Genomic DNA, 27424 nt, shown 5'->3' on the forward strand with positions numbered 1-27424 from the left:
GCCATCCAAATCTCAGTTGTAGGTAAGGAACTCTTACAGAGTTTTTTACAACAACAAAGGAATAATACATCTTTATTTGGCTTGTTGATCTCTGTGTACAAGTATCTGCAATAGAAAGCATTCTCAATGAGGATCCAAAGAGTCCTCTTCATTCAGACAAGATTCCTGGACCCACAGAGAAATCAGTCATAGATTTATTATGCACCAAGTAAGCACAAAGCCATTTGGTCACTTAGGGGCCGTCCTTGTGGATGTGCAGTGATAAAACGGGACATTGAGCTCAGGGCCACTCTCACTGGGAAGATGCTGCCCAGAAAATCTCCTTCCATGGCAGAAAACTGCCAGGTTATCCCCTTCCCAGATGAGCCACACCTTCTCCCACTCGCTCTCTTCTGCCATTCCAACATCCCAAAGCCCGAAGGGGTAAAGGACGCGTGCGTTTGTGTATGGGCAAACAGCCCCCGCAAGTCAAATCTCCTGCTGAGATCTACCACACCCACTGGGAGCCATCCTAGGGGATCTGGAGAGCCTCTTTTGAGAAAAATCAGGTTCAGATATTGAACTGAAAAGAGCACACGGACTAGCAAGACAAAGAGGAGAAAGTATGCACAATAGGAGGTTTATCTTCAGGCAAAAGGGGGAAGAGAAAAATAACGATGGAAAAAGAGCAGCAGTGTGTGCCAAAAATAACTTCTCTCTAATGCAATGATCTTTAATCCTACTTTCCTATGAACTAGTTTAAAAATACCCTGGAAACACAAGTTTTCCATTTCATCAGAATAATTGAAAAATTAATGTCACATTTACCAGAGCACCCAAGAATTCAAAAGCCAAGCACTGTGCTTGTGAAAATATTGAAGAAAAAATTAAGGTATCCACTGAGTTATTTGTTGGTGTTTTTTTAATACCCAAGTGAGAAAAAGTTTACACAAAAGCTCAATTTTGAGAGAATTTCATAAAATCTCTACCTATAGGTAAAAATTGAGTAATTCTGGAGCCCTTTTCCTACATAACTTTCAATCAGCCTTACAATTATCATTGTATTACTGATAGCTAAGAGTGTTTTACCTCAGAAACTAGAAATAGTTCAGGTAAAGCAGCATGGAGTGAGGTAAATGAGTCCATGCTAAGATTGAGCTCTTGTAATTAATCTGTTTCCTCACTGGGGTACTGAGCTGGCACTCCTCTTCACAGAAAACCCAACAGTTTTCAGCATAGATACAACCCTGCCTCTGAAATTTTGGATAAAAGGAATATTGCAAACATGAGACAACAGTTGTAAAGTCTGAGAAAAACATGCCATAGACACACAAGCAGCATTTTCAGTATCAAGAAAAAAAACCAAACCTGATTTTACTGACAAGACTACCAATTTTATTTATTTAAGGTTTGAAAAGAAAAGGTCCTTCCTAGTCTTATCCTCCTTTTTTTTTCCCCCTGGACTTCCAAATCCAGCGGTTTTCTAACTGACAAGATTTCAGGATTTGTAGATTCCTTACAGAATTTAATCCTATTATCTGCTGCATCATTGGAGAGCTAAGATGATAAACCCCTGTCTCTCAGAATGGCTAAATTCCAAAAAACTCTTTCAACTGTTAAATAGCTTTTCAAATTCAGGTATCTACAAACTCCTCTCCAAACAGATTAGCCATAGCCATTCAAAATTTATCTGTAGGTAAGTGTTTATATCAAAACATGTGAAAGTCACTGTGAGAATCTGTATGCTATTAGATTTAAAAGTTTCCCTTAGTCACAGCCCTGATTTATACATATTTATATTTATGCGTTTGTCAATCACTTTCTCTTGGTTGTTCAAATACAATTTTTTTCCTAAAAGTAAAAGCTTCTGGAAACAGGAAATACTTCAATTTCATGGAGCAGAATGGAAGAAAACTACCTGAAACTCAGTTTGCACCTGGGTTTAGTATCGATACTCAAAACATCCTCATGCTTCTTTCTACTTGCATCAGCACATCAGCAGATTTCTGTAAATCCAGCACACAGGAATATACTCAGACAGAAATGATTTGGTCCCTCATGCTGGTTCATCCTCTGCTCTGACCCACTTCAGAGCAAACAAACATCCCTGCATTAAAACAGCTCATCATGGGGACTAACTGCTACATAGCACCCTGTAATGTAGAATTTCCATCTCTAACACCTACACAAGTTGAGTTTACACAAGTTAAAGCTAGTTAATGAAAATCATTATGTATCAATGGACACTGACAAGCTGGAAATATTTCTGTGACTACTTCTATTAGGAATTGCTTCTTACTGACACAGAAACAAAGTAGATAACACGCAAAAATGAGTAATGCCGCACTAGATATAACAAAATAAATTTCATATTTATGGATTACATAAAATAGATATCTCTATAACTCTACATATAGATAATTCCATTAAGAACTCTATTTAACTATAAAGTATGTAGTATTATAAGCAGAATTTTCAGTTTCTCTTAATATGCAAAAAGCAGAGAGAACACTAACTGTTCATCTTCCCAAGTTTCATTGTTGGAATTTTTGACTCCTTGCATATTAAGCCCTACAATTATTACAGATTAATATTTAAGGACTGTGACAGCATCCTGCTTCTCTAGCTGCAATGCAAATGAAAACAATCCCTGCCCTGAAGGGATTGAAGGATAGATTTCTAGAATTACAGTGCCTACAGGTACAGATTTTAAAATCCAGTCTAATTCTCTAGGACTCAAACCCACTTAAGCCAGAAAAAAAACCAAACAAGTATATGAGTCTTTGAAAAGGATTCTGGTTTTGAGCTTTTTGGAGCATGTGTCCATGACACACACCCATCCCACCTCACACAAACTGTTTCCTGGATTTGTTTTTTGAACATTACCAAATCTTGATGGTAGTATCTAGACAGTTTTGGCCTTTTTTTCCTGACAGAGTATGAAAAACTCAAAACTCAGGAGTTATGGTGAGTGATGCTCAGAGAAGTGCACAATGATGAAGGAACAGTGCTTTGAAAAGCTGCCTATTTAAAAATCCCAGACAGTTAGGCTTAGTATGGCAAGGGTATCACAGAATCCCAAAAGCCTTCTTTAAAGTGAGCAAAGCACTGTGGGAGGAGAAGTGGATTAAAAAAAAAATATGTGGGGTCACGGCAAATCTGTTTTCAAATGACTTTTCAGCAGTGTTCCCACAATGTGTACATATAACAAAGAAAGCTGTGAGTGCCAGAGAATGCAGGAGCACAGCAAGAAGAGCTGGTTCTCCTTGGGGGTCAGTAACTCAACAGCATTCATCAATTTGCTGGATTATTATACATTATCCAGCATCAAACACTGCCAAGAGAGGTGACAGCATGATGTGAAAGATGATAGGCATTCACTACCTTAAATCCTTTTTGGAAGGCTGTTTCACTTGTTGCTTTATCTGCACTGAAACCAACTGCAAGTCAGCTCAAGTTCTCCTGCAGAAGTGGGGGAAGAAGAAATTCCTGCAGGAGTTACTGCAAAAACATTACAAGCCCTAAGTCAAAACATGGCAACAGTCTCAGACTGGCTTGAATTGCTGTATCTTTGGGAGGATTCTTATCAGTCAAAAAAGGACTCATCCTAGCAACACTGAGTTACTAAGAATAAACTGCATTTAAGGCATCTTGTGCTGCAGTGCAAAAGTCTCAAAGCAGACAGAAGTCAAATAAGTAGTTCCCAGAGGAAAACAAGAACATTCTTTCCAATCACGTGGTAGCTCTTCAACATCCTGAATCTTTTCTGTTCAATTTAAATTGTCTTTTATTTACTATTTGTTGTTGGGATGTAACAGTAACTAACATACATCAGTAAATCTAAAGAAAAAAGTCTGACTAGCTGGTTTGGTGGAAGATGGAATTTTAGTGGGACTAGAACAAACTCAAGTAAAATTTGGCAAATTGTTACAACAACAAAGAGCAAAATGAATAAATAAAATAAATTTTAAAACTCCCAAACCCAGCTTTCATTTTTATATTTTTGTTGCTATTTTTTCTCATGTGGCCAACACAACTTGTTTGGAGGGATAAACACCTCTCAGCAATAAGTGACACTGTGAGTTTGATTCGCAGAGAAATTATTTACTCAAAAGTGTGATGATGACTTGTTTAAAAATTTGGTTAACCCAACAAAGCATAATTTATTCATCAACTCATAACCTGATGAAGAACAAGGATAACCAAATGGGCAAGTTCTGCTAGGATCAAGATTGGCTTCAAGTTTGTGGTAAGGATAAAACAAGTCTTTCTGCTTATCTTTCTTCCAGGAACAGTTGTTGCTGAAAAAGCTCCAGATTATGTTTCAGAATTGGAAAAATCATTTAGTCATGCTCTTTGAGCAGCAAGACCCTGAAGAAAAAAAACTTCTGAATTTACAGGTAGACTGCCTTTTTATCAACCCACTTTGGTAAAAAGAAAAAACAAACTAGAAATTTTAAATTTTAATTCTTTCAAGTACTTGCTCGAGTTTTCTGTGAATTGTGCAATATTTAGTGAGATTTTTTTAAACACATAAATACAAGATTTACATTACTCTACACTTTGAAAAGTACCTAGAGGTTACTCTACAATAGAACAGTGTATCAAAATTCACTGCCCTAATATAGTTGTAAAAAAAAAAAAAAAAGGTACTTTTGGAAATGTCAGACAGGTGCTCTCATTAAATTTACCACCTGAATATGCTATGATACGTGCAGAGACATTCCTTTCTATACAGCTATTTTGGTTACTATTACCATACTACAGCCACCATATCCTTGCTCTCTCTTCACAGCTCTAAGCGATTAGACAAATGCAAAAACACAAAAATTGTATTGGACAGTGAAAGAGTAACTAACAAACTTATTTATTTTCTCTAATTTATTTCTCCCTATTATCATGGTCATTACAGAATTCACATTTGAGCACTTTGACCACCAACTGTACATTCTACCCTTCATTTTTCTGATTGCAGTTTTCTTGTGGTGCTTTGGCAGTTCACTATCAAATATCCTTGGAAGTACAAGCTCTTGGAAACTTCACAATAGTGTTCAGTAACATGCAGGAATAACCATTACCTCACACTTCAGCTGGGCTCACATACTTCACATTGATGTAGCACAGCTGCTTTGAAGTCAGGAACCCACAACATATTTAGTTAGATCTGGGACTCAAGGGCTGGGATATTTTAGAGAAGCAACCAAGAAGGGTAGCTTCAAAATAAACATCCATATAAGATCTAACCCTGCACACTTCAAAGTCATGGGAAAGATTTTTATCAGTTTCACTGGTTTGTTATTCAGGCCCAGCATCTGGTTTAATTCCTTTTGCTCTGCTCCTCTCTACTCAGTACCCTGCACAGGCTGTCCTATCCTACCTCATAATGTTCCATGGAACTGCATGCAGAACACAGGCACTCAAAATGCTGAACACAAGAGAGTTTGTTCAGTTAAACTTAGCAGCAGCTACAAGGTTCAGAATATAAAACTCAAAAATCTTTGTCTAAAGGATGCTCTGTCTCCAAAGTTAAGTTACAAGAAAGGCACACTCCTGAAAATGCTGAGTGTATTGTACTGGAAAGGTGTAATTCAGGTGAGTTTTATTCTTTGCTTTAACCTCAGGGAACAAGAAAAAAAATACCTCTTTATTGAACTTCAAAATAAGAGAAGGCAATATTTAGACATTTCATGAAGAGAATGCTTTCCACAGTATTATGGACATAGGATGTTGCAAGGTAACTACCAGAACAAAATACAAAATTCTAGGAAGAATTTTAATATCATTATTTCAAAATTTAGTTATCAGAACTTCAAACACTAAATACAGCAGTATTTAGATATGTCCCTAAATAAAAAATCATATATTAGGCAGCACCCAAATATTATTAAAAGCTGTATTTTGCCTCAGTTACTGAGGTTCCTCTTCTGAACGTTATTTATTGATCAACAAGTGACCAGAGACTCAAACTACAATTATGAGATGTTACAATTTTTAATATATTTAAACACATTTTTAAATCAACTGATACAAGCAAATGTCTACTTGCACATATATGAACTTAACTAAAATAATAATATTGATTATACAACCAATATGAAGAAAATTAGACAGCACCCATTCCTTCAGGGCTAGAGACCAGCTTTATACATCATTAACTATTAGACTTGCCTTCCAAATTCTAAATGCCAAATACCAGCCTAATCAAGCTGAAATGTCTCTACAGAGCCCTAAGATTTGGTTACCCAAGCCAGGTACACATCATAGCTGTGACACTTGCTTGCAGCAAATTCTTCTCTCATCCCTGCTTCCCATGCTTTGGCTCATCTCAGGGAGAGATTTGGAAGTCCTTGATTAGCTAAAGTGCATGCCAAGTCTTTAATTAGATAAAATCCCTCAAAGGATGGTGTCAGTCAAGCAGTGGTGCTCCCCAGACACACAGGCCAGGCTGCAGAGTCCCTGCCAGCCCTGCCAGTAACCAGGTGAACAGCCCAGGGGCATCTCCACTGGCTGCCCTTGCGAGGGGAATTTCAACTGATTGGGCTACACAGCATGAGCGTCCTTCCCAGCTCAGTTGTTCCTGTGTCACTCAGCAGCAGGAGGTGTCTGCTGCACATCTGTACCAACAGCACAGTGCTGGAGACTGGGGTTGCTGGAGCTAGGAGGTGTTGGCATGGGAATGTTGGTATTCCAGTAAGAAGGATAACTGCTAAGAATGCCACTGAATGTTAACTCACTAGAGGTGGATCCCCCTAATGCAAATGTGTTATGCTTAAGTATTATTTAGTACTGTTTAATGATCAAGATACCAAGAATTACCTTTATATAATTGCCTGTGTTGCCAAATATCCCTGACTTAATGACTCTGGGCTGGAGGATCAGCCAAAACCAAGAGGTTTATGCTGCTACTCCTATTTGTTACCTGAGCAGCAACAGGAGCCAGTGTCTAAAATCTCTCACAGGGCTGCAATGACTCAATCAATAATGCTGCAGAACAAACCACAGAACATAAATGGCTACTAGAAACAGCCCAATGCAAAACACAAATACTGACACTGAGTGAACAGAGATCCATCCAGCACGAGCCCAGACAAGTCTGAAAATGGCTTTACTTTGTTTTTACACTTCTGCCTGCTGGGGCACATTTATCACTGAGAGCAACTTCTCCTGAAGCACTGCTGATCTAATTTGCAGTCAGCGCCTGTAGCGCCTTCCTCCCTCTCCTACACTACTCCAGAGTCATTGTGGGAGTTTGTTATTGCTGGAACGCTGCAATTACTGGCTTTGCCCAAATACTACAGTCACATCACCTATAAAATGTAAATAGAAATGCACAGAAAAGTTAAATCTGCCCTTAACGATTATTATACCGTGGTGATTCCCTCCAACAGAGAACGAGGCCTTTGTTCCATGCCAGCATTTAACAACTCCTGCAGAAATCAACTATACAGAAAAAAACTTCATGACCTACTCAACAAATTCTTTTTTAATGCCATAACTGCCTAATTTTTAAAAGACATACAGATAAAAATACACAGATAAAATTTAAGGTATTCTAAAAACAGTTGTACCAAACAGAACTGAGTCTGTCGCAAAGGGCACCACTTTAAGCTTTTCAATCAGCCTAGTTCAGTTTTAAGCTTTTCCATCAGCCTAGTTGCAGCAGCACACAAGCCAAGTGTAACCCAGTTCCAAGAACAAGGCCAGGAAAAAGGCTCCCAAAATGCAAGGGGCAGAGCCAGAACCTGAAGTCACATCACTGATGCCATCCTATTTACTGTGTTTGGGGTTTCTGAAGTATATTTGTTTGTAGACTATTTAAAGTCTCAAAAGAGTGGAGTCTAATTGATATTTATATAATATTCTGCTTACAGTTATCTATATTTCCCTCTCCCTCTTAAACGTTTTTGCAACAGATGTTATAAAAGTTTTTATACCAGAGTAAATTTAACAGACACTGAACAACACTAAGTAAAAGTTTCTCAGTGTGCAGCTACACAACATCACAAATATTCGCAGGTCACACGGATGTAAAAATCATAACAAATCTGACAAGTTTTAGTACACAATGCACTCAGCACACAGTATCAAACATTTCAAAAGCTACACTATTTGTAACTGTGTTATTTTACCATACCCTGGAGCAGGGAATAATCACAGGATCATTTCAGTTGGCTAAGACCCTGAAGAGAGTCCAGCCACTAATCAACTAAACCTAGTTGTCATTCTTACTTCCCTCATGGAATTATTGTGTTTAGTGTTTCTCCAGCCAATAATTATGTCCCTTACTATTTCAATGGCTTCAAAGTTTTTGCACTGAAAGAACAGTGAAAAGTAGCCAAGTTTGCTTTGCACAGTTGGGCTGACATTTTTCTCCTTGACCTTGTATTACAAATATATCATTATACAATTAGATTACTTGACTTACTAAGCAATCTGAATCATTCTGCAGCCTCTGAATGGAGGGGGAAGCTTGAGCTGATAAAACACTTTCCAAAACAATTCTGTTATATATTATAGCAATATATAGCTCTCATATACCAACTACTTCTACTAAGTATAAAATATTAAACTCAGGTAAACCTCAACATTGCCTCTTCACTACCAAATAATATGTTTAGATTAAAATTTGTTCTAAAGCCACACTACTTATATCTGAATACTGCTTAAAAAAAATCAAATTAAATTTCTTTCTCCAAATAAGTAGCATTTCACCAACCACATTTGCAAAGCTGTTGGGCAGATTTTCAGCCTGATAGAGCAGTGCAGCATTAGAACACTCAATAAACCTTTAGCCATTTCAACCAATTAAGAAACTAAAATCAGCATTTCAAAAGACATGCAGAGGCACTTCTCTCACCCTAGACCTTCATTTTTTTTTAAACAGGTCACATGTTACACTGTATAACACTACATATATATATAAAAACTCCTCCCACACAGACAAGCCATTATAGTTCCAAAAATTCAAAATTATATCTTACCAAGACTGAACTCCAGCTTTGGCTCATTTGCAATTCTTTGAATACCTTAAAAGGTCAAGAAAAAAAAAATAGAAATAATTAGATTTCCATGTCATGCTTTTTAATACACAGTAAAACTTTCACATGCCTATAACCACTGCCATTGCCACTGAAGTAACATTCTTTGTTAGAAACTCATGGTCAAAGCAAACTTGGATGAAATACTCGAATGAAAAAAGGCTACTTTTGAAGAAAACTTCCTCCTTAATAGAAACTTGCTGATGTTATCAAAGGAAAATAGGAAAAAAAATCCCAGGCTTTCAAGGATGGGTACTCGTAAGATTTTCAGTCACAATGGATGACTATGTGTGTGTTGGAAAAAAATAAAGTCTCAAAAGTAATTTTTAAGTAGGTATGTCATCGCATTAAAAACCAACCTCATGTTTTGTCAAAGTAGGTAAATTAGATTAATATAGCAAAATATAAACACATTACTGATCTGCAAACAAATTGTAAAGTAACAAACCCAACTTTTTTGTTGGAAAATAACTACATGAATTCCTCTTCTCACATAGCAGGAACAGTTAAATCCATTGTGGAATTACGTTCTATTGCATATTTTACTGCAAAGGGCAATATTTTCTTGTGCTAAAATAAAGCAGTGAACCACAGAGATGCAACAAGAGAAACATAGGAAGCAAGGAGGGATAGGAGAATAACACTGAGTTGTTCACCTGATGCAGAAAGTAATTGGAGCACAACTACAGTTTCAATGAACTTACAGAAACTAAACTCTCTATTCTTGACATTTTTGTATGGTCTCCAGTAGGCATTATTAGTTATTGGTCAGTATTGAAGAAATTGGCCAGATGGGAAGGATTGAGTTAGTATATGATATGAAATAAGATTTTTGTTTAAAAAATAACTTAAAAATCCACAAACACAAAAAAAAAATCATCCCAAACTTGTGGTTGTGTCTGCTCCTTAAAAACTTGATGCTGCTAAATCTAGATTCACACCATTATCATTAGTGCAGCTATTCATTCACATCTGTGTAAGAAAAATTACAGCTGCAGAGCTTAGAAAGATGAAAAAGAAAAGAACAAATTAAAGTTACTTGGTTTTTCTCTTTTTTTAATGGAGATTTAAGAAATTTCTGAGTTGAACTCTGCCACTAGCATATTGGCCTAAAACACCTGCATGAATATGCTGGATACAGAATTGATGAAGTGACCAGGCAACTGAAATACAGTCTTCTGACTCCAGTGCACCAAATAAAACTCAACATATGGCTACTTGCATTCAAATCCCCAGAGTGCTTTTAGACCACACAGAACAAATCTGTGATACCAGTTTAAGTATCACTAAAGATTTATGCATTTTCAGAGTTGTCAGACTATATTTTAAACAGTAGTCCATATGTTCATATAGCACATAAAAGACAAAAAAAGTACTTTAAGTCTTGTGAATAAAACAGGTTAGAGGGAAAAACTCAGAAACACAAATCACACATTTGTTACCCTGAAGGTTATGAGCATAAACCAAAATATACCAGGGAAAAAAGGTGAAAAATTATTTTCATCAGTTTATTTCCTCTAAACTGCACTTGGACAAAAAGTTGAGCAGCATTTTGTACCCTGCTTGTGACACTAGCTGAACTGCCACAGAGACCGGGTCACTTGGATTGTACCGCTCCATAAAATGAGTACGTGCACTTACTTGTAAACTGGGGCTCTCCTAGACTGTCTAACTGGGATGAAGGGAGAAACTGTTGTGCTTCATCTGATGACCTCTCCTCTTTGATTTCCATGATCAGCCTCCCGAGCTGCTGGATTTTATTCCGCAAACTTTCCGGGTTCTCCTCTCCCAGTGCCACGGCCCAATATTCACAGTCTGGCTTCGATGCGGCTTCAAGGTAAAGATCCGGTTCTCCACTCTGAAACTCTGCACTCAGAAAGCATGAAAGCACCTCTTAGGGACTGTGACTGGAAAGGGGGATGATGGAAATACTGATGTCACAAACAATCAAACCACCATATACACATTTATGTTCATGGACACAGAACCACACAGCCCCGTCCGCCTCTGGAGTCACAGCCCAGCTCCTTCAGACTCAGGGCAGTACTAAACACATCCACAGAGTAGCTCCAAAATCAGTCAACAGATGACTAAATTAGGTGGCAGAATCAAACCAAAATGAGAAATCCTTTCCCAGCACAGATTCTGCAGCCTAGCAGGCAGCTCTCAGAGCTGCTAACTTAACAAAGAATTTGATTTAGCCAGGGCAGCAGACACAGCTCCGTCAGAGTGGGATTCACCAGAATGAATGTGTCCATCATCTCTTCTATTAAGGATTTCCATTATGTTCAACCTCTCATTCATCCTTGCCAGAACACAGATCAGGAACACATGCAGGTAATTTAGCATGACTTAACTCCTTATGAAGATTCAACAGGTTGTGTGTGGGAGCTTCTGACCTCATTACTATCCATGTGTCATTTGCTGTTCTGCCTGGAGTCTAATTGTTTAATGACCAAATTTTCTGAGAACAAAAGAAGTGGCGGGGGGAGGGAAAGCTCAAGCTCCCCGGGAGTCCAGGTAAGCAGCAAGGGTTGGTCATTTGATTAAGATTAGAAGAGGAAGAAAAAATACCTCCTAGGCATTTAAAATTCTGCAGTATAGATGGTTTCAGAGAGCCACAAATTCAACATGACATTTAGTGCAACACACACCAAGAATAGCAAACTGGGAAAGAAAGAAAATCAATGCTTCTTTAAAACAAGTTACCAACTAATTTAGAAACATAAAACTCTATAAAGCACCTTTACTATTATATTAACAAGGACTAAAGTATTTTGTTGGGCATCAAAATCATTCTGAGCTAAATCAGCCACGTATCATATCACTGGATGAAAAAGAACACTGAAAGTTTTCATACTTAGTTTCAAAATGCAAACATAGAAAAGTTCTTTTCCATACAACAGGAACTTAAATTCCTTTTACTACCTTGAGTATCTAACCTTGGGCACTTGCACACATGTTATTCAAAAACCTGTTTGCACTTCATAAACTGAGCATCTGCCAGTTACAATTACCTCTGCTTTTATGGTTATGGAGGGGATAAAAGATGAAACCTCAAGTCTGGAAGGCTCTAAAAACTGTACACAAATCCCTGTGGAGGTGGGACAAGGTTTTTGTCTGGGTTGGATCTAAGGAGATCAAACTGTGCAGCTGCAGATGCTGCTGAAAGTGCCGGGTAACATTTCATGTACCAGTTGGACCATAGATTTCATGAGGAAAGACTGGAAAGGGAAACAAAGTGGAAACATCTGCTTCAGGGGGAGATAAAAAGCTAATAGAGATTCAAATGCTTGCCTTTAGCCTTGGCTCCGTTAGAAAAAAAAAAAAAAAAGGTATTCAATTCTTGAGAGAAGAATATCCAAAATCGTTGGGAGCTGCAGATGTTCATTCAATCCTGCTTCACACAAGATCTGTTCTTGAGTGACCAAACCTGACCAAGCTGAGCTCTGCTGTTTGTCAAAGATGACTGATGAAATACAAGATTTAGCTGGAAGCTCTGCAGTGATCTGGTACTGCATGTGAGCCATGAGGGCAGTAACCTTCAGAAAGAGCTGTATTCAGAAGAGACAATTTTTCTGTTGCTCTGGTAAGGTCTGCACCAGCAGAGTGCTCTACTCCTTTCTGTCACTGACATCAGTGAGTCAGAACTCTGTTATATTTCATAGTATTTTGGAGCTACTAGAGGAAAATGAAAAGGGAAGGAAAGAAAAAGCATGCTACCAGCCTGCATCAAGATCAAAATGAGCTAGCAGTCACTTGAACTTAAAAAAAACATTTAAAACAAAAACAAACAAAACCCCCAAAACCAACCAAACAACAAAAAATGCAAACAAAAACCTGAACACCCCCTCCCTGCCCCAAAAAAGCCACCAAAACACACATACAAAAACCAAACCACACAATTAACATCTGCTTATGCCATTCAACCTTTAAAAGCATAGACAATAAAAGCACATTGGAAACCCAAAATACCTTAGTGAAAGAAAAGCTGTTGGAGAAAAGTCAACAATATAGCCAAAATACAAATATACCAAGGTGTTCTTTTCTCCCTTTATCTTTAAATGGAAATAGGAACAGTAATCTTGCCTTGAAATATCCTACCAGTAGCTAGATAAAAAAACATCTGCTTTGGGAGGAAATCGATGTTTTTCAATTGAAATCATGCTATTTATATTTACCTCTTAGCTGTAAAAATCAGACTGCCAAGATGAAAAGGCATACTGAATCATCATTAATATGCATGGAACCAGAAATGGAGAGTGAAATGCAGTAGGAGTGGGAATAATTCACTGTATTCTGATCTAACAGGTGCCAGTTTTGAGATGTGGAAATTCATTCAAAACTATCACTTCAAAACACTACAGTCTGCTATATTTAGATCATTTGAGTACTCTGACAGCTAAGTTAAATTCTGAAAAGCATATGAAAATGCCTGAAAAATACTCATCACTGCAATTGTAAGAAGTTAACTACTGTTGGATCTTCAGAATGAAAGTTACCTGCTTTCCATTCTGTTTCAATGCACAGACTCACAGCATGGTTGGTGTTGGAAGGGAACTTAAAGATGATCTAATCCAATCCCCCTGCTCCTGGGCAGGAGCACCTTCTGCTAGATCAGGTTCCTGAAAGCCCCATCCAACCTGGCCTTGAACACTTGCAGGGATGGGACAGCCACAACTTCTCTGGGCAACCTCTTCCAGCGCCTCACCATCCTCACAGTGAAGAATTTCTTCCTAACATGTAACCTAAACCTATCCATTTTTAGTTTTTCCATCCCCCCTTGTCCTATCACTTCATGATCCTGTAAAAATTCTCTGTCCAGCTCTCCTGTAGATCCCCCTTTAGGTACCGAAAGGTTTATGTACCAAAAGTCATCTTGCCAGAGGAAAGACAACATGAAAAATGCACACTGATAAAAAAGTTGCAATAGAAGAACACAAAAGTTTATTTATGTAATAACAATCATAATCTCTTTGCTCTTCTCCTTCAAATAGTTGATGACTTATTTTATATCAGATGCTTACAGTACTCCCTAACAAGCTCAGACACTTAATTCAAAATACCAGTAGGGGAAAAAAATGGATATAAATCTTTCCCAAAATGATACTAATGGAGCCACAACTGTAATGAAGGTCTCAAACAAATGGCAGGCATATCAGTAGAGTTCTATACATAATTAAATAAATAATTGTTACTCCATGTTTTATTAGATATTGACAAATAAATAACATATATCAATTCATAAAAATATAAATAATAAACCTAAAGGTAGTAGTAATTCTTAGGTGGACAAAAGTACTTCATACTCTGCTGCTTAGAAGTTATTGTAGAACACAAGCACCCTTTGCTAAACTGCTACTGCTGACAGGAGTTAACATGAGTTTTGGAAAAAACCCTTAGCTTTTGTAAAGATTTAGCTGCTGACTTAAAAAAAAAACCAGTGCTTTATCTAGTTTGCACTCCTAGTTTTACTGTTGTGATAGCACTTTTGAACAGGATGGCATAAGATTTAAGAACATACTATATTAAGTAAATTCTCTATCTACTTGAGAACTTGTAATGGCAAAACAATAATCCTCTCCTTCAAGCTGGACATCCCCAGTGGAGTTTCAAGTTCATAAACCCAGGGGAAAATCCTCACAAAATTAAACACACTGGTTTTCTTTACAGAACAAACTTTGAACTTAGTAGTTCTAAATTGAAAGGAAAAGTATGTATCATTCTATCCTGATCCCTTGCTGCTCCTCCCTTATTTCAGTATCAGAAACCCAATGGAAGGCAAGACCTGAGGAAGCAGATAATAGAAAGTAAACAGGTCTGTGCACAGAACCTTTTCAGCTCTGTTCACCAAGAGCTCTTTGCTGAGGCACAGTCTCAATGAGACTTTCTCCCACAGAAGTCAGCATACAAAGTTTTGGTCCCACAGGACTTGTGCCACTCAAATAACCCTATGCCCCTGCTCTGAAGGGCTGCTGTCAAAAAAAGGAACCACACAAAACACTGACACATTCCCAGTGGCACTAGAAAGACTCTTCTAGTCTAACTCAACTGCCTAAAATTTCAAATGTATTTTGATGTTAGTTTCTTCATTCTCAGAAAACTTTTCCTTCTTTAAATTACTTCCTAATAAAATTTATTTTCCCCAAGCATTTCAGTTTAACAGTAGCAATTGCCTCTTTTTCCTCCAAATACTTAAATATTTCAGTTATTTTAAAAACAAAAACTAATTTCTTGCTAAAAAACCTGACATTTCTCAAAAAAATTACGAGTATTTTACTGTAATTTTAATCACCATCTTTTACACAGAAATTTAGATTTCTGTTAATTTACCAAAAAGTTTTAGGCAGTTATTTGATCTCTTTTCTTTCAAAAGACTGCAGTTTATTTGATAGGCTTTCAAACTAAAAACATAATAAATTAAATAGAGTTCCACTTTGGTTTTGCATCTTAATCACTTGCTATTAACCTTCTTTTTTAAAGATTTCATTGGTTTATTTTACTAAACAGGTACAGGTGACAGGACAACTGATACTCTTTGGCTTGCTTTGTTTTCCTTCATGAGACTTCAGGCATAACATCATGTTGAACAGGGCAAAGAAGAAATTACTGGGATAATTCAAATTAATAAATCGTACAAAGCCCATGGTCAACATCCACAGTGACAGCCTTCACTTGTTTAGAGGATCACTACTTTTCCTCCCATGCTAATATGCAAAGTAAGAGAGCTCAAACAGGTGAAAGGTTGTCTGTCTCTTTTCACACACAGCAGCTAAAAAGCAATTCTCAGCTCAGCTGCTAGCTCAGCAGAGCAAACTGGTTAAGAATATCAGTGAGTCACTGACACTCTAAAACATAAAGCACCATCACAGCTAACCACCATATGCTGTAACAAAAGTAGAATGGAAGCTTTGATACGTAAATTATATCCGCAGGATATTTCTAATACGGACATCAGAGGCTTTTAATTCACAAAGCTGCCAGAATTCTATATGCTGATGCATTTCATGTTCAAATTAATAGTGATGAAATCATCCCATGGTTACTCATGATACTATGTTAATCTTTGTTTGGAAGCTATATTTTCAATCAAAGATAAAGAATTTAATTAAAATTTTTATCTTCAGTGATTTTTTTTTTTAATTTTGCAATGCTGGAATAAACTTACATAAGTTACTATTATAAGCTCCATTTAAGTCCCTACAGAACCTCCCCAAGAGTGTGAGTATTTGAAATTAATACAGCATGATGCCTCAAGGCTGACTACTGCAGTATAGCCCTCTGTTTCTTTTAATACCTGTCAGCTTCCACACATGGCACACTGCTTCCACCCTTTCATTCAATACCACACCTACGCTGGAAGCAATGCAAACCACACAAATATTTGCATACCACAGTGGTATCTCAACAACCCTGAACAAATACACTGCAGCATTCACTGAAAGTTCCAAGGCTGGTCTTTGCAAAGCAGTGGGCTGCTTATGTTGAATGAAAGCAGTTCATATCTCTGACTGGACCATCAGTCTATCTTAAAAAAGGCAGGATTCAGAGGTCTTCTTTCTCTGCCTAGACCTGCAACAGCCTTTGCATATACCTCACTTATTTCATCTCTGAACAGGGAGTGAGCCAGACCTGTCTTTCCAAGCCACCACTATTAAAACACAAATCTCCAAGTGTAAGTGCCTTGCATACTACAAATGGCAAATGCTTGCTCTCTTAGGGGTATTTCCTACATACAAGCCCCTTTTTAATTTTTTTTTTCCTGATTTACTGCAATATGATTTAGATGACTGACCTTGTACAATAAGCTCTATTTTCTTCCTTTTGTCCCTCTCACCCTCCTCACCAGCCCTCCCCAGATGTTACAGCTCTTCCCTCCCTAACTCTCACTAAAGACCACACACAGTAATGCAATACAGTCCTTAAGGAATCTCTCTTCCTTAAAGACAGAAGAGATTCACAGATCAAGAGAAGGCTGTGCCTGCATTCTGTCTCTCACATCTGGTTTCATTTCACTGTGCCTGTGTCTCTTGGGGACATTCCCAATTTGTGTTGTACACCATCATGTGGAGGAAAGGAGACAGTTGTACATGCACGAGGCTCTGTACAACACTGATCGACTTCAGGCTGCTCCCAAGGGCAGCTTGAACATCGAGTCACAGAGCTCCTATTGCCCTGTTCCAGGAGAACACAACAGGGACCCAAAGACCACCCTGTCCTGCTAATGGTGACCAGCTCCCAACAGAAGGGCACATAAGCCATCAGCCACATGCAGAGTCAAAGCTCACCTAACACAGCCTTCTCTTTCCTTCCATGGTTCACTTGGAAATCTTGGAGTTTCTGGAAGAGGACTCCACTTGAAGCCCTAACAGGATTATCTGCTCTGTCTGATTCTGTACAGTCCTTGTATCTCAGGGCTCACAGTGCCCTGAGGTAATCAGCAGCTCCACAGAATCACCAGATGTTGCACAAAATGTTCTTATTTTTCCCTCCATGCCTATTCCACTGCCATTCATTATGTTCTCTTCCTCAAGTCAGTCTCCATTTCTCACTCTTACAACTCCTAGGATTCAATCCACCAGTCAGAGACATGTGGAGACAATTGGACAAAGGGTCTCTCCAATTCCCCCTCACAATTCCAAACTGAAGCTTGTGAGATGAAGAAAATGTCCTATCACCACAAGTTCAAACTCACAGCCTCCTTTCTTGGAGCTTCTGTTGTGAGATGGCACAACTCTCCTCCATCAGTTCCACAAGAAATTTGACATTTTGAGCAGGTATATCCTCATATCCTGCTTTCATCTGAATCCTCTGAAGTCCTATATACACATTCTACAGCGTTTTTAGGCTCCCAATAGCCAGTGGATCTAATCTTGTGACAACACAAGCTTTTCATGGTCAAAGCCTCATTCAGTACACTGTATATCATCTTCATTTGTCTTCAGTTTTGTTCTAATACCTCATAATAGTCTGGCTTTTTTTTCCCATCCAACAAATCATCAACCAGGCTGTCGTCCTTGCTCTCTGGCACAGGAAAATTGCCAAGTCTGAAATACATTTCTCCTCTACCTGTCTCTTCCTCTGTCTTCTGTTTGGTCATGCCCCAGGTATTCATCATCATTTGCTGGCTCTGTTTACCTGGAGTTTTCTACACTGTTTCCTCTTTTCCACTCTAATATGTTTTAAGAGGATGTGCAGAAGGCCACCCTTACCCCTGGTTCCTACAGAAACAATACCAGCCTTCAAAACTTGGTTTTGGAAAGCCTGTTTCTCAGCTAGTTCCTAATTATACAAGTTTATTTCTTTCTCCATACATATTCTTCTTTCTCCACAGGCAGCCTGCAGTGCTTACTCAGTATTCACTGTTGTCTATGTCCCCAGCTTTTGGGCTTAACATCTGCCAGTGTCACTGCCACAGAAACTGTCCTGTTTGCAGGCTTCAAAGCTAATTGAGTCCTGTCAGCAATTACAGCTGTATTCTGGGTTCAGTTCAGCAGCATTGTGTTCAAGAACTGTAAAAGAAGTGCCAGAAGGCAAACTACATTTATAAAGTTGGAAATGCTATGAATGAATTGGACTCATTGAGGGCACAATTAGAAAGTCTCAATTTGAGAGTCAATGGGAAACATTCAGCTCTTTTAGTCAGGGAGAGTAATGCTTCCAAACCCAGAAAGAAATACTTTTTGATGCAGTGCCTCAACACCAGGCACAAAACATAGGATTTTGCTCCCTACAAAAGATGAAAGATTTGAGCTACTCCCCAGAACACTACCCAGAAAAGGATAAAATCCACAAAGAATATAATTTAAGGCATTGCCTTCTCAAAAATGATGAACCACTAGGAATCACTTCAGCAGGTAAGGACAAAAGTCAGCACAATTAATGCAACACTTTCTTATAAGCGGGCTAGAGATTTTGGTGCATAAAAACAGATTATAGGAACTTCCACTTAATGCAAATGTATCCATCAAGCTCACAAATGCAGTCTCACTTTTTTACCTCTGATCTTAGACTATCACAGGTAACAGAAAATGACAAGCCATTCTAAGGACCTGAAAACTTGGCAGTGGTATCAGAAAGAATCCATGTCATTTAAAAAGTCCAAGAGTGGCTCTGTAAGTGGCTGCTGCAGAGAAAACTGTCAGTACTTTCTCCAAATAAAACCTTTCCCCTACAACAAGGATTCTGATTTACATGTGATAGGACCTTTTTTTGCTGTTTTTAACAATTTTATGCATTAAGAAGAATTGATAGGAGGTGAGAAAAACAGGAAGCCTGTCATTTAATAGGGAGTTTAGCAATGATTAGTTATTGAAGAATAAGATGCATTAACTATGCATCAACATAAGCCCCATACAGTACAAAATACCTGACAAAACAATCTCAAACTTCTTTTTATTACCAGAAGAAGATGACATGACTTTCACTTGATGTCAGGATTTTCTTCGTAAGCATGAATTCAGAGGTCACCAATATTTAAATGTATGCATCAGACCGCAGGATATAGTTTAGTTAAATTTCTAGCAAAGTTCCAATGGCTGGGTGGCTGGGTTTTTTAATCTTCATTTTTGTTGGCAGAAATAAGAGTCACACTGAACACGCTGAGATATGTCTTACTTACTGTGAACTACTGGAACATCTGTTTTACTCCTGAACTCCACTACCAAGCAGCACTCCAGGATTATCACTTCAGAGGCATCAGAACTCTGTGAAACAAAGAGGGTAAAACATTAGGATTTGGAACCTGACTGGGAATTCCTTCTGTTTGGCTGTTCACAGCTGAAGTGACATGGAGGTACAAAGACAACAAAGCATAGAAGTCACTAGGTAGATAGGTAAAGGCATTCTTTAATTACTGATCTGTGCCATCCTACTTCAGCTCAATGAGTTACAAAAGGAATAAACTAAGAAAAGACCCTGCGAGAAACTTTAAAAAGTAACTTCAGAGGGTTTTTTTCATACTTTCAGTATTAGAAAGTTTAGATGACACCTCATTCCTAAGCAAGTCGGCAAGCCCAGCTCATTCAAACTTTCCTATTCCTATTTCCTCATATTTCCTAAGAAGGCTGAATCAAATGTCAGATTCTATTCAAAGACTAGGATATTTTCAAGTGAACAAAATAACATGCAATTTTACAGAAGGTATTTCTCTTCAATTTTTATCTGAAAGGGATTTCTTTATTAGTACTTGAAACTTTGAATACGGTCTCTGGCTGTGCAATTCAAATGACATTAAGTGATATGGACCCATTGCTGAATGCAATAGGATACAAATTACCACTATCATTTTTTGTGAGTGCTTTGCAGACAAGATGCAAATTCTTCTAGTCGGTAAGTGTGATTCATATTTCAGAAGAGTGAAACTATCAATCACTCCCTCAGGATTAATATTTTTTCCCTTAAAACTCTTATCCTTTTTTTATCCCTAACATCTGGTAACAAATAACCCTTAGAACATGTACCCATACACTCCCTTCATTCCAGGTTCCCAACATGAATGTCACAGAGTTCTTTCCCTACTTCAGTGACATTCTGCAGAGATTAATGCAAATGCTTGTTTTAGCACTCCTTCCTCAGGTGGTACTTTATTCCAAGTGATCCTAAAGATAAAGTATTTTTCATGTATTGTGCAGCAATTTTACCAAAAGCCTGAACTTTACTTTCAAATATCCACCACTTAATGAATGATTTCATAAAACAGTTCATATTTACAACACCCCTAACATGCACAAGTTTTCTGGTCTAGCCCTTTCTCTGTATCTATGCTGCTTTATGTGGCCTGCCAGAACCAGACTCAAACTTTCTGTCAAGGGTTCCATGTTAATTTTTAAGTGGATGCCTCGATCCTGCTTCTCTGAAAAAAGAACCTTTTACATACATAGCAATGCACTGTCTCTCATGGCTAAAACTGAAAATTCAAGACAAGACTGAAAGACTGACTAGTAACAAAACATATAATGTTACAGAAAGTCTAAAATGGATTTCCTTGAAAATTCTATATTCTCTCTAACCTTTTACCACTTACTAAATGAATACTCCAAACCCAGTTATTAAACACAAATCAACATCCAAAGAAAACAAGAGGCTAAAATAAAACAGAAGTGCATGAAAAAAGCATACTGTGTTGCATTGAAATATGTCAGATTTCAAAAGACAAGCTGAAGTATACTAAAAAACCTGACTTTTTTGAAAAATTATTCAGTCTAGGCTTGTCTAAAAGGAATGTATTGTCATGTAGACAGAAAAACAGCCCATCTGATTGTCAAAAGTAAAAAAATAGAAAGAAGGGGAAGAAGTAGTGAAACAACACAGTGAGTTTTGATAGTAACCCAATATTAATTTATAGAATCCAGCAAGTCAGTGGCAATACACAGCAACCCAGCAGCAATTGTCAAGTGCAGTTGAGTGAGCCATTCTTTGAGGCTCTACCAGGTCTTTATGAGCAAGAACTAAAGTCACTTGAGGAAAATAGGAAATAATAGTCCAACAAAACAAACAGCATGCTAATTAGGAAGAGTTTTCCACTGCAATGATCCTGGCAATTATTTTAATTCTTTAAATTTCAAAGCCCCAATAGAGTCTCCCAGATAACCCTCCCTTGAAATGTAGATAATGCAGCTTTATTCCTTCAAGAGCTAGCAATCTTTCAGCAGAGATATGACCAAAAGGAGTTTATTTTGGAAGTTAATGAAGGTCTGAGTCCATTTCACACTCAGCAGTGACTACATAAGACTGAGCAGTTTTCCTCCTTCCATCCCTGCAGAAAATCATTCCTCTGGTACATTCATGCTCCAAAGATGAAAGACAGAAACATGACAAGCCCCAGACTTAACATTTCCTCCAAAACATGTAACTGTGGTAAATGGATGTATGTCAGTAGCAAAGAAAAGCAACTCCCTGTTACACAGGTTTCAGGTGAGTCAGGTGTTTGGAAAGACAAGGGATGAGCAATCACAGCCTCCGAGTCTTTTTCTACAGTTGCCAAGACTGAAAGACTTGGTGTTTTCATTTGTACATGAATGACAAGTGTGTAATATAAATAAATTGGCAAGCAGGCAGCAAAAATAGCTTTCAAACAATTAATGAGAATCTGTCTCAGTGCAGTCTGTCTCACAATGCAGTTGACATACAACAGTAACTGCAAACACAAGAGAGAAGATGATTTCAAGCTCTCTGCATTTTAAGCTCACAGATGCTGCAGCTCAAGAGGCTCTTTAAAGACAAGTTACTCCTCTCTCTGCACCAGTGGAAGCAAGAATGAAGCAATGTTGCAGCTTCAAATGAGTGTGAATGCTTTTCCAAGGTGCACAATCCAGAACACTGAGCAGAGGATGTACATTCACTTCTTCTGTATTGTGAGAGAGAACAAAAAGGGAAACAAGAAAAAAGGGATGAAAGAGCATAAGGCTAACAGAAAATAAAGCACCAGTTGCTGCAAACCTGAAGAAAAATATCTTCAGAATTACTATCATGGCCAACTTTTCATCATTTAGATGAGCTGTGCTATGGTCCATCACACAAAAAGCTAACAAGAAACTCACAAACTAAATAATAAAATTGTAATCAAGGAAACCATTATGCATATCTGATAAAGGATCAGCTTTGTTTTTCAGCATCCGAAGAGATCCAAAATGTCTCTTATTTTAGGTGCATAACATAAGCTCATCTGAACTAGCTATTATCTTATTTTTCTAGATTTTATTAAAAGGGTACATTGTAATGATCTGGTCTTTATGAGTGGAAAATATTATCAAAATCAGATCTGTACTACTGTGTTAAGGTGTAATTTATCTGGGGGTTTTTACTCCTGCCATTGGTATTATTAAGTAGTTGTTACAAAAACTTACTGAATCAATCCAAACGCCAAACAGCAACTAGACAAACCTTACATCTTTCTCTAAACACTGACAAAGTCAACAGGCACCCCAGCACCACCCCAGATGAGGAAATTGCTTTAAAACAGTGATTTGAGAAGGAAATTATTTCTAAATCTGAAATAAGTATCTCAGTGAAACTGTCAAAGAAGAGTCCCCAAACCTAGAAAATTAAAGCACCAAGAAACTTCTGAAGTTGTCAAAGAGAACATCACGTTTGAGCTATTTCTGCATTCCTATAGATCTGATTTGATGTACCTTTTTGGGGGAGGGGAGAAGTGTGTCACTGTGAATCGATTTTACAATGGGAGATTTGCTCCTGGAGGCGAGGCAGGGAACCCACTGGTAGGTATATCAGGTGAAAAACTAAGCTGACAGTTAAAATTAGAAGTGACATCCCAAGCAATTCCTTTGTGTTAAAACAGTAAGTAGAAAAGCAAAGCTATAGCACTGTAGAAAGAACAAAACACTACAAAAGATAAAAATTCTTCTAATAAGACATTATTTAAAGCCTCCCCAGTCAGGTGTGTGGGTGGTGTGCGTGTGTGAATTGCACAGTTGATTTCCTTCAAAAGCATGTATTCACAAATTCAAAATAATCAAATCAAAACCCTACAGACTAGGGATGCTACATGCACCAAACTAGTTGTGTTTTTTCACATCAGTTATTTTCCCTAGTACTGGCAAATGAGCTGATCAGACTGATAGTAGCTCAATAATGCAGGCATGTGCATGCTGTAAACATTACCACCTACATTAGCTATTTTGGCCTTGGCACAGATGATGTCCATCACCCCTCTGATCAAGAACAGCTTTCTTATAGATTCAATAAGAAAGAAAGGAACAGGAATTACACAGTAATACCATTCACAAACAGAAGAGCTAATGGTCTTAAATTTATTTCAATATATGTCCATTACCAAATAGAATAAAAAAAAAATCTTCTAATTTTGAGATATTAACAAATGACTCCATGGCAATCAAAAGCATATAATTTGCAGTATTAAAACACCCCTTTAAATGCTCACAAGCAGAATTCAACAATCTAAAATCTCCTTCAATATTATCTATTCTTCTGCTGTAATAATATCTCCATCCTGTGTCTATTAAGAAATGTGAAGCCTATAACCCAAGCTGTGATAAGGAAAAATGTGGCTGCTGGGTGTCTGATGAGGTGCTTCAATTACTCCAGGCAAGCTGTAACCTGGTAGTTCATTACAACCACCTTTACAAAGTGTCAGCTCGTCAAAGATGTTCAAATCATCTCTTACAAAGCATGAGCTACCCACTGTGATTAAACCATCATGCAATGCTACCACATCCCAACTTCAAGCTGACAATATAATACCACTAATATGCATTCACTCCGTAAAATGTTGACTTACATCACTGAATAAGTCCTGCAGAACACAAAACTACCTTTAATAGATCATTACCTTTAACAAAGGCAATATATAACCAAAAATAGTTTCCTTTTCAATTTCAAAATGCATTAGTAATAATTATAATGTACAAATAGATGTTCCCTTTATTCACTCCCCACATTCACTCAGTTAATTATTTCAGCTTGAAAATATCTCCAATTACCCTTCCCACCAGAATCTAGCTATATGTAATTTAGATACTAATTAAGATTTTCAGTGTTATATTCTGGTGCAAGACTCCAGTGATGTATCACAACACATACCTTGGATAATTCATTTTTTTAGCAAAAGTTCTCCTACTTTGTTCTATATCTTTGGTAGTTACATAAAATATGTGGTATTCATCTCTGCTCTGTTCCCTATATGTTGCCTTTTTACTTCAGAGGTGTTAAGAAGCCCTTACCACAGAGATTTTCCTGGGAAATCTGACCATGTGCATACCTGACATAAAACTAACACACAGTATTTCCAAGCCAACTGCTGTGTCAGACCAAAGACCCCTTATTCTGCTTTATGAGTGACTTAATGAAATATCCAACAGAGAGGAAAAGCAGGGCAACCATGTGCAGTCCTCTTTCAGTTCTCCTCACTTACCATGTCGGGATTTTTTTCCTCAGATGCCTTTTCCTTTCACTTACTCTCAATAATGCTCCTTGAAAGCACCTCGTACTTTTTCCCAATATATGTCTATTTTTAGCATCTACAGGACATTATGGCAAGCAATTCCAGTTTTTCCACTAGCCATTCCATGAAAAACCATCTTTTGTTTGTTTGCAATCCAGTTCCCTCAACTTCCTTTAACATCACAATGGAAGAGACAATAAACCATAAATCCCTATCTCCTCCTTCAAGCTGTTAATATTTCTTCAGATTACTATCAGAGACCACCTGGGTCGTAACCAGTTATCCAGGCTAAAAAGTTTTATCTTCTCACTCCTTGTCCTGATGGCTCTAACAGCCCTTTTTCTGAAACTTTCCCAGCATCTCTATGCCCTGTAAAATGAGGGCAAAACAACTGCATGGGGGATCTTTACAGACAGAGCTCTCCGCTTTGTTTTCTCCTTTCCCAACATCTCCCAATACTGAATTTACTTTTTTACAACTGACCATCTAGCTGATCTTTTAAAAGAAACATAACTCTCTACAGATCTCATTCTGGGGCAGAAAAGCAGAAATTGGTGCAAAGCACATCATTTTGATGGGAAACTTTTATAATCTTTCTTCACATTCACATGGGTAACTTCACATTTATAGATGCTGACTTATCTGCCACTTAATTGCTAATGGTTTAGGCTTCTAAGGGCATTTTATGATTACTCATACTTGGCACCCCATCTTGACTATTTAGCAAGTAACAGAATGTCTCACTTCACTGCCTACCTCCTTTACACCATTTATGCAGATGTGACAGCACCAGACTGCCACATTTCCTAGACTTCATATTATATTCAACTAGTTATTCATGTAAGAAGTCGTCTAGCAATGATCAGCATTATTTGCATCAGCAGGTGAGAAAAAACTACATTGAAAGGCAAATGAAGAATGCAAGCATATGAAGTGAATGAAAATAATTGCTTATATAACTTTTCTGTGTGCTCTTGGAAGTGAAAGGTGTTTTTAGGAATTACACAGATGATTGATTTAAATGCTGCAAACTGCATGTGCAATTATTCGAACACATTTAAAGTATGAACATCATAAATGACAACAAACTGCAGCAAAATATGGCATTTTACAAATACTTCAAGAGCAGAGAAAAACAAGACCAAACTGCATTCTACTCATTGGCCTCCAACAAGTAAAATGTTGTGCAAATTATCACTGCAGAGGACTCTGCTTTATGAGCCACAGAACTCCAACCCAAAATTTCACTTCATGCTACCCGCTTTTCACACAACCTTAGGATAAAAAAATTAGAATGGAAACACCACAAAAATCAAGTGGCTTGAATATTTTAAATTATAAACTGCCAATATATGTAGTGTATGTGTTGTAAAGGTAACTCCTTCTGCTTCCTTGGACTGCCCACAGTGATGTTCATTGGAAAGCAGGCTATGATTCTCCCCCACACAGCCCCTGAGCTTTAATCTCCTGCACACTGCTTTTGGAAGAAGCAAACAGAGTATTTTTCAGAATGCTTAAGGTACATCATGCTAAGAGATGAATGTGTGATGAGCTGTAGTCCCTGGGAGGATCACAAGTCATCCTAGCAGACCTGTAAACTGTTACCAGGCCAACATCACTAAAGAACAACTTCTGAACAGAGAACCAAGTAAGAGTAGTAGTTGAATTGTCTTCAGGTTTCTTCATGCTAACGTCACCATTCCTTCTCCAGCAGTTGCTTTTCCTTTCCTCTCCTTTTTGGAGCTAAAGAAATGGTCTCCAGGCCACCTCCAAATGCCATGGGGCATAAGAAAACATGTCAGAACAAGCTACACTCTGCCTTTAGTCTGCATATCTGTGTTCTTTCCAAGAACAGAAGAATTAGGCCCTTAAAACATAGCAGAGATGTATAGAGGATTTTATGTTTGAGGAAAAACAAAGCAAAAAACCTCAGACCACAGCCACAGAAAGAGGATCATTTTTATCTCCCAGAGAAATTTCTTCTCATATTCCCTTGCAACCAATAAGTCACTGGACATAAAAGGCAGAGAGAGATCAATTCATGTGTGGACACCCAGAGAAAAAAAAACATCTAGAGGTTATAAGCGCTCAATTTAGAAAGCTTACACCACACTCTTTGAAATGAGAGAAATTAATTAAGCTTCATCAATTTTCATTTAAAGAAAGACATCTCCCTTTGCTACTGATTAACAACATTATTTTATGTCAGACATCTCACTGGCTGTCTGGTGTTCAGGATTATGTCTTGGGAACTCTCTCACAAAATAAAGCATTCACATGACAGATTGCAGGATTTTTGAGCTTGGGAATCAGGAGAAAAATGTCGTAAGCAGCAAGAATAATGTTTAAGTTAAATATCAAAGGAAATGGTGAAATCTCACCATGAATAAGCTTACCCCACTTTATACTTAATAGGCAAATTTGTGTAGAGATTTTAGAAAAACAAGTGTTTCAACCCAAAAAATAGCTGTTTTGCTTTACTAAA

The 27424-nt window shown here is 37.8% G+C and overlaps 1 protein-coding gene across 7 annotated transcripts in view; it reads right to left on the bottom strand.

Annotated features, from left to right (window-relative positions):
• Nucleotides 1-27424, bottom strand: part of INPP4B (inositol polyphosphate-4-phosphatase type II B) — a 293487-nt gene that overhangs the window by 174619 nt on the left and 91444 nt on the right. For 6 of the 7 annotated variants that reach the window (XM_033059958.2, XM_033059956.2, XM_033059957.2 and 3 more), the window contains 3 exons: nucleotides 19639-19723; nucleotides 10659-10883; nucleotides 8961-9005 (listed from right to left, as the gene is read on the bottom strand). In XM_033059958.2, coding sequence (XP_032915849.2) covers nucleotides 8961-9005; nucleotides 10659-10749 — 136 coding nt within the window. In that variant the 5' untranslated portion in view covers nucleotides 10750-10883; nucleotides 19639-19723. Of the gene's footprint in view, nucleotides 1-8960; nucleotides 9006-10658; nucleotides 10889-19638; nucleotides 19724-27424 lie in introns of those variants that run through there. The other variant, XM_033059960.2, reaches the window with a different exon arrangement.

The sequence above is a fragment of the Catharus ustulatus genome, chromosome 5 (genome assembly GCF_009819885.2).
Source record: "Catharus ustulatus isolate bCatUst1 chromosome 5, bCatUst1.pri.v2, whole genome shotgun sequence".
Taxonomy (NCBI): domain Eukaryota; kingdom Metazoa; phylum Chordata; class Aves; order Passeriformes; family Turdidae; genus Catharus; species Catharus ustulatus.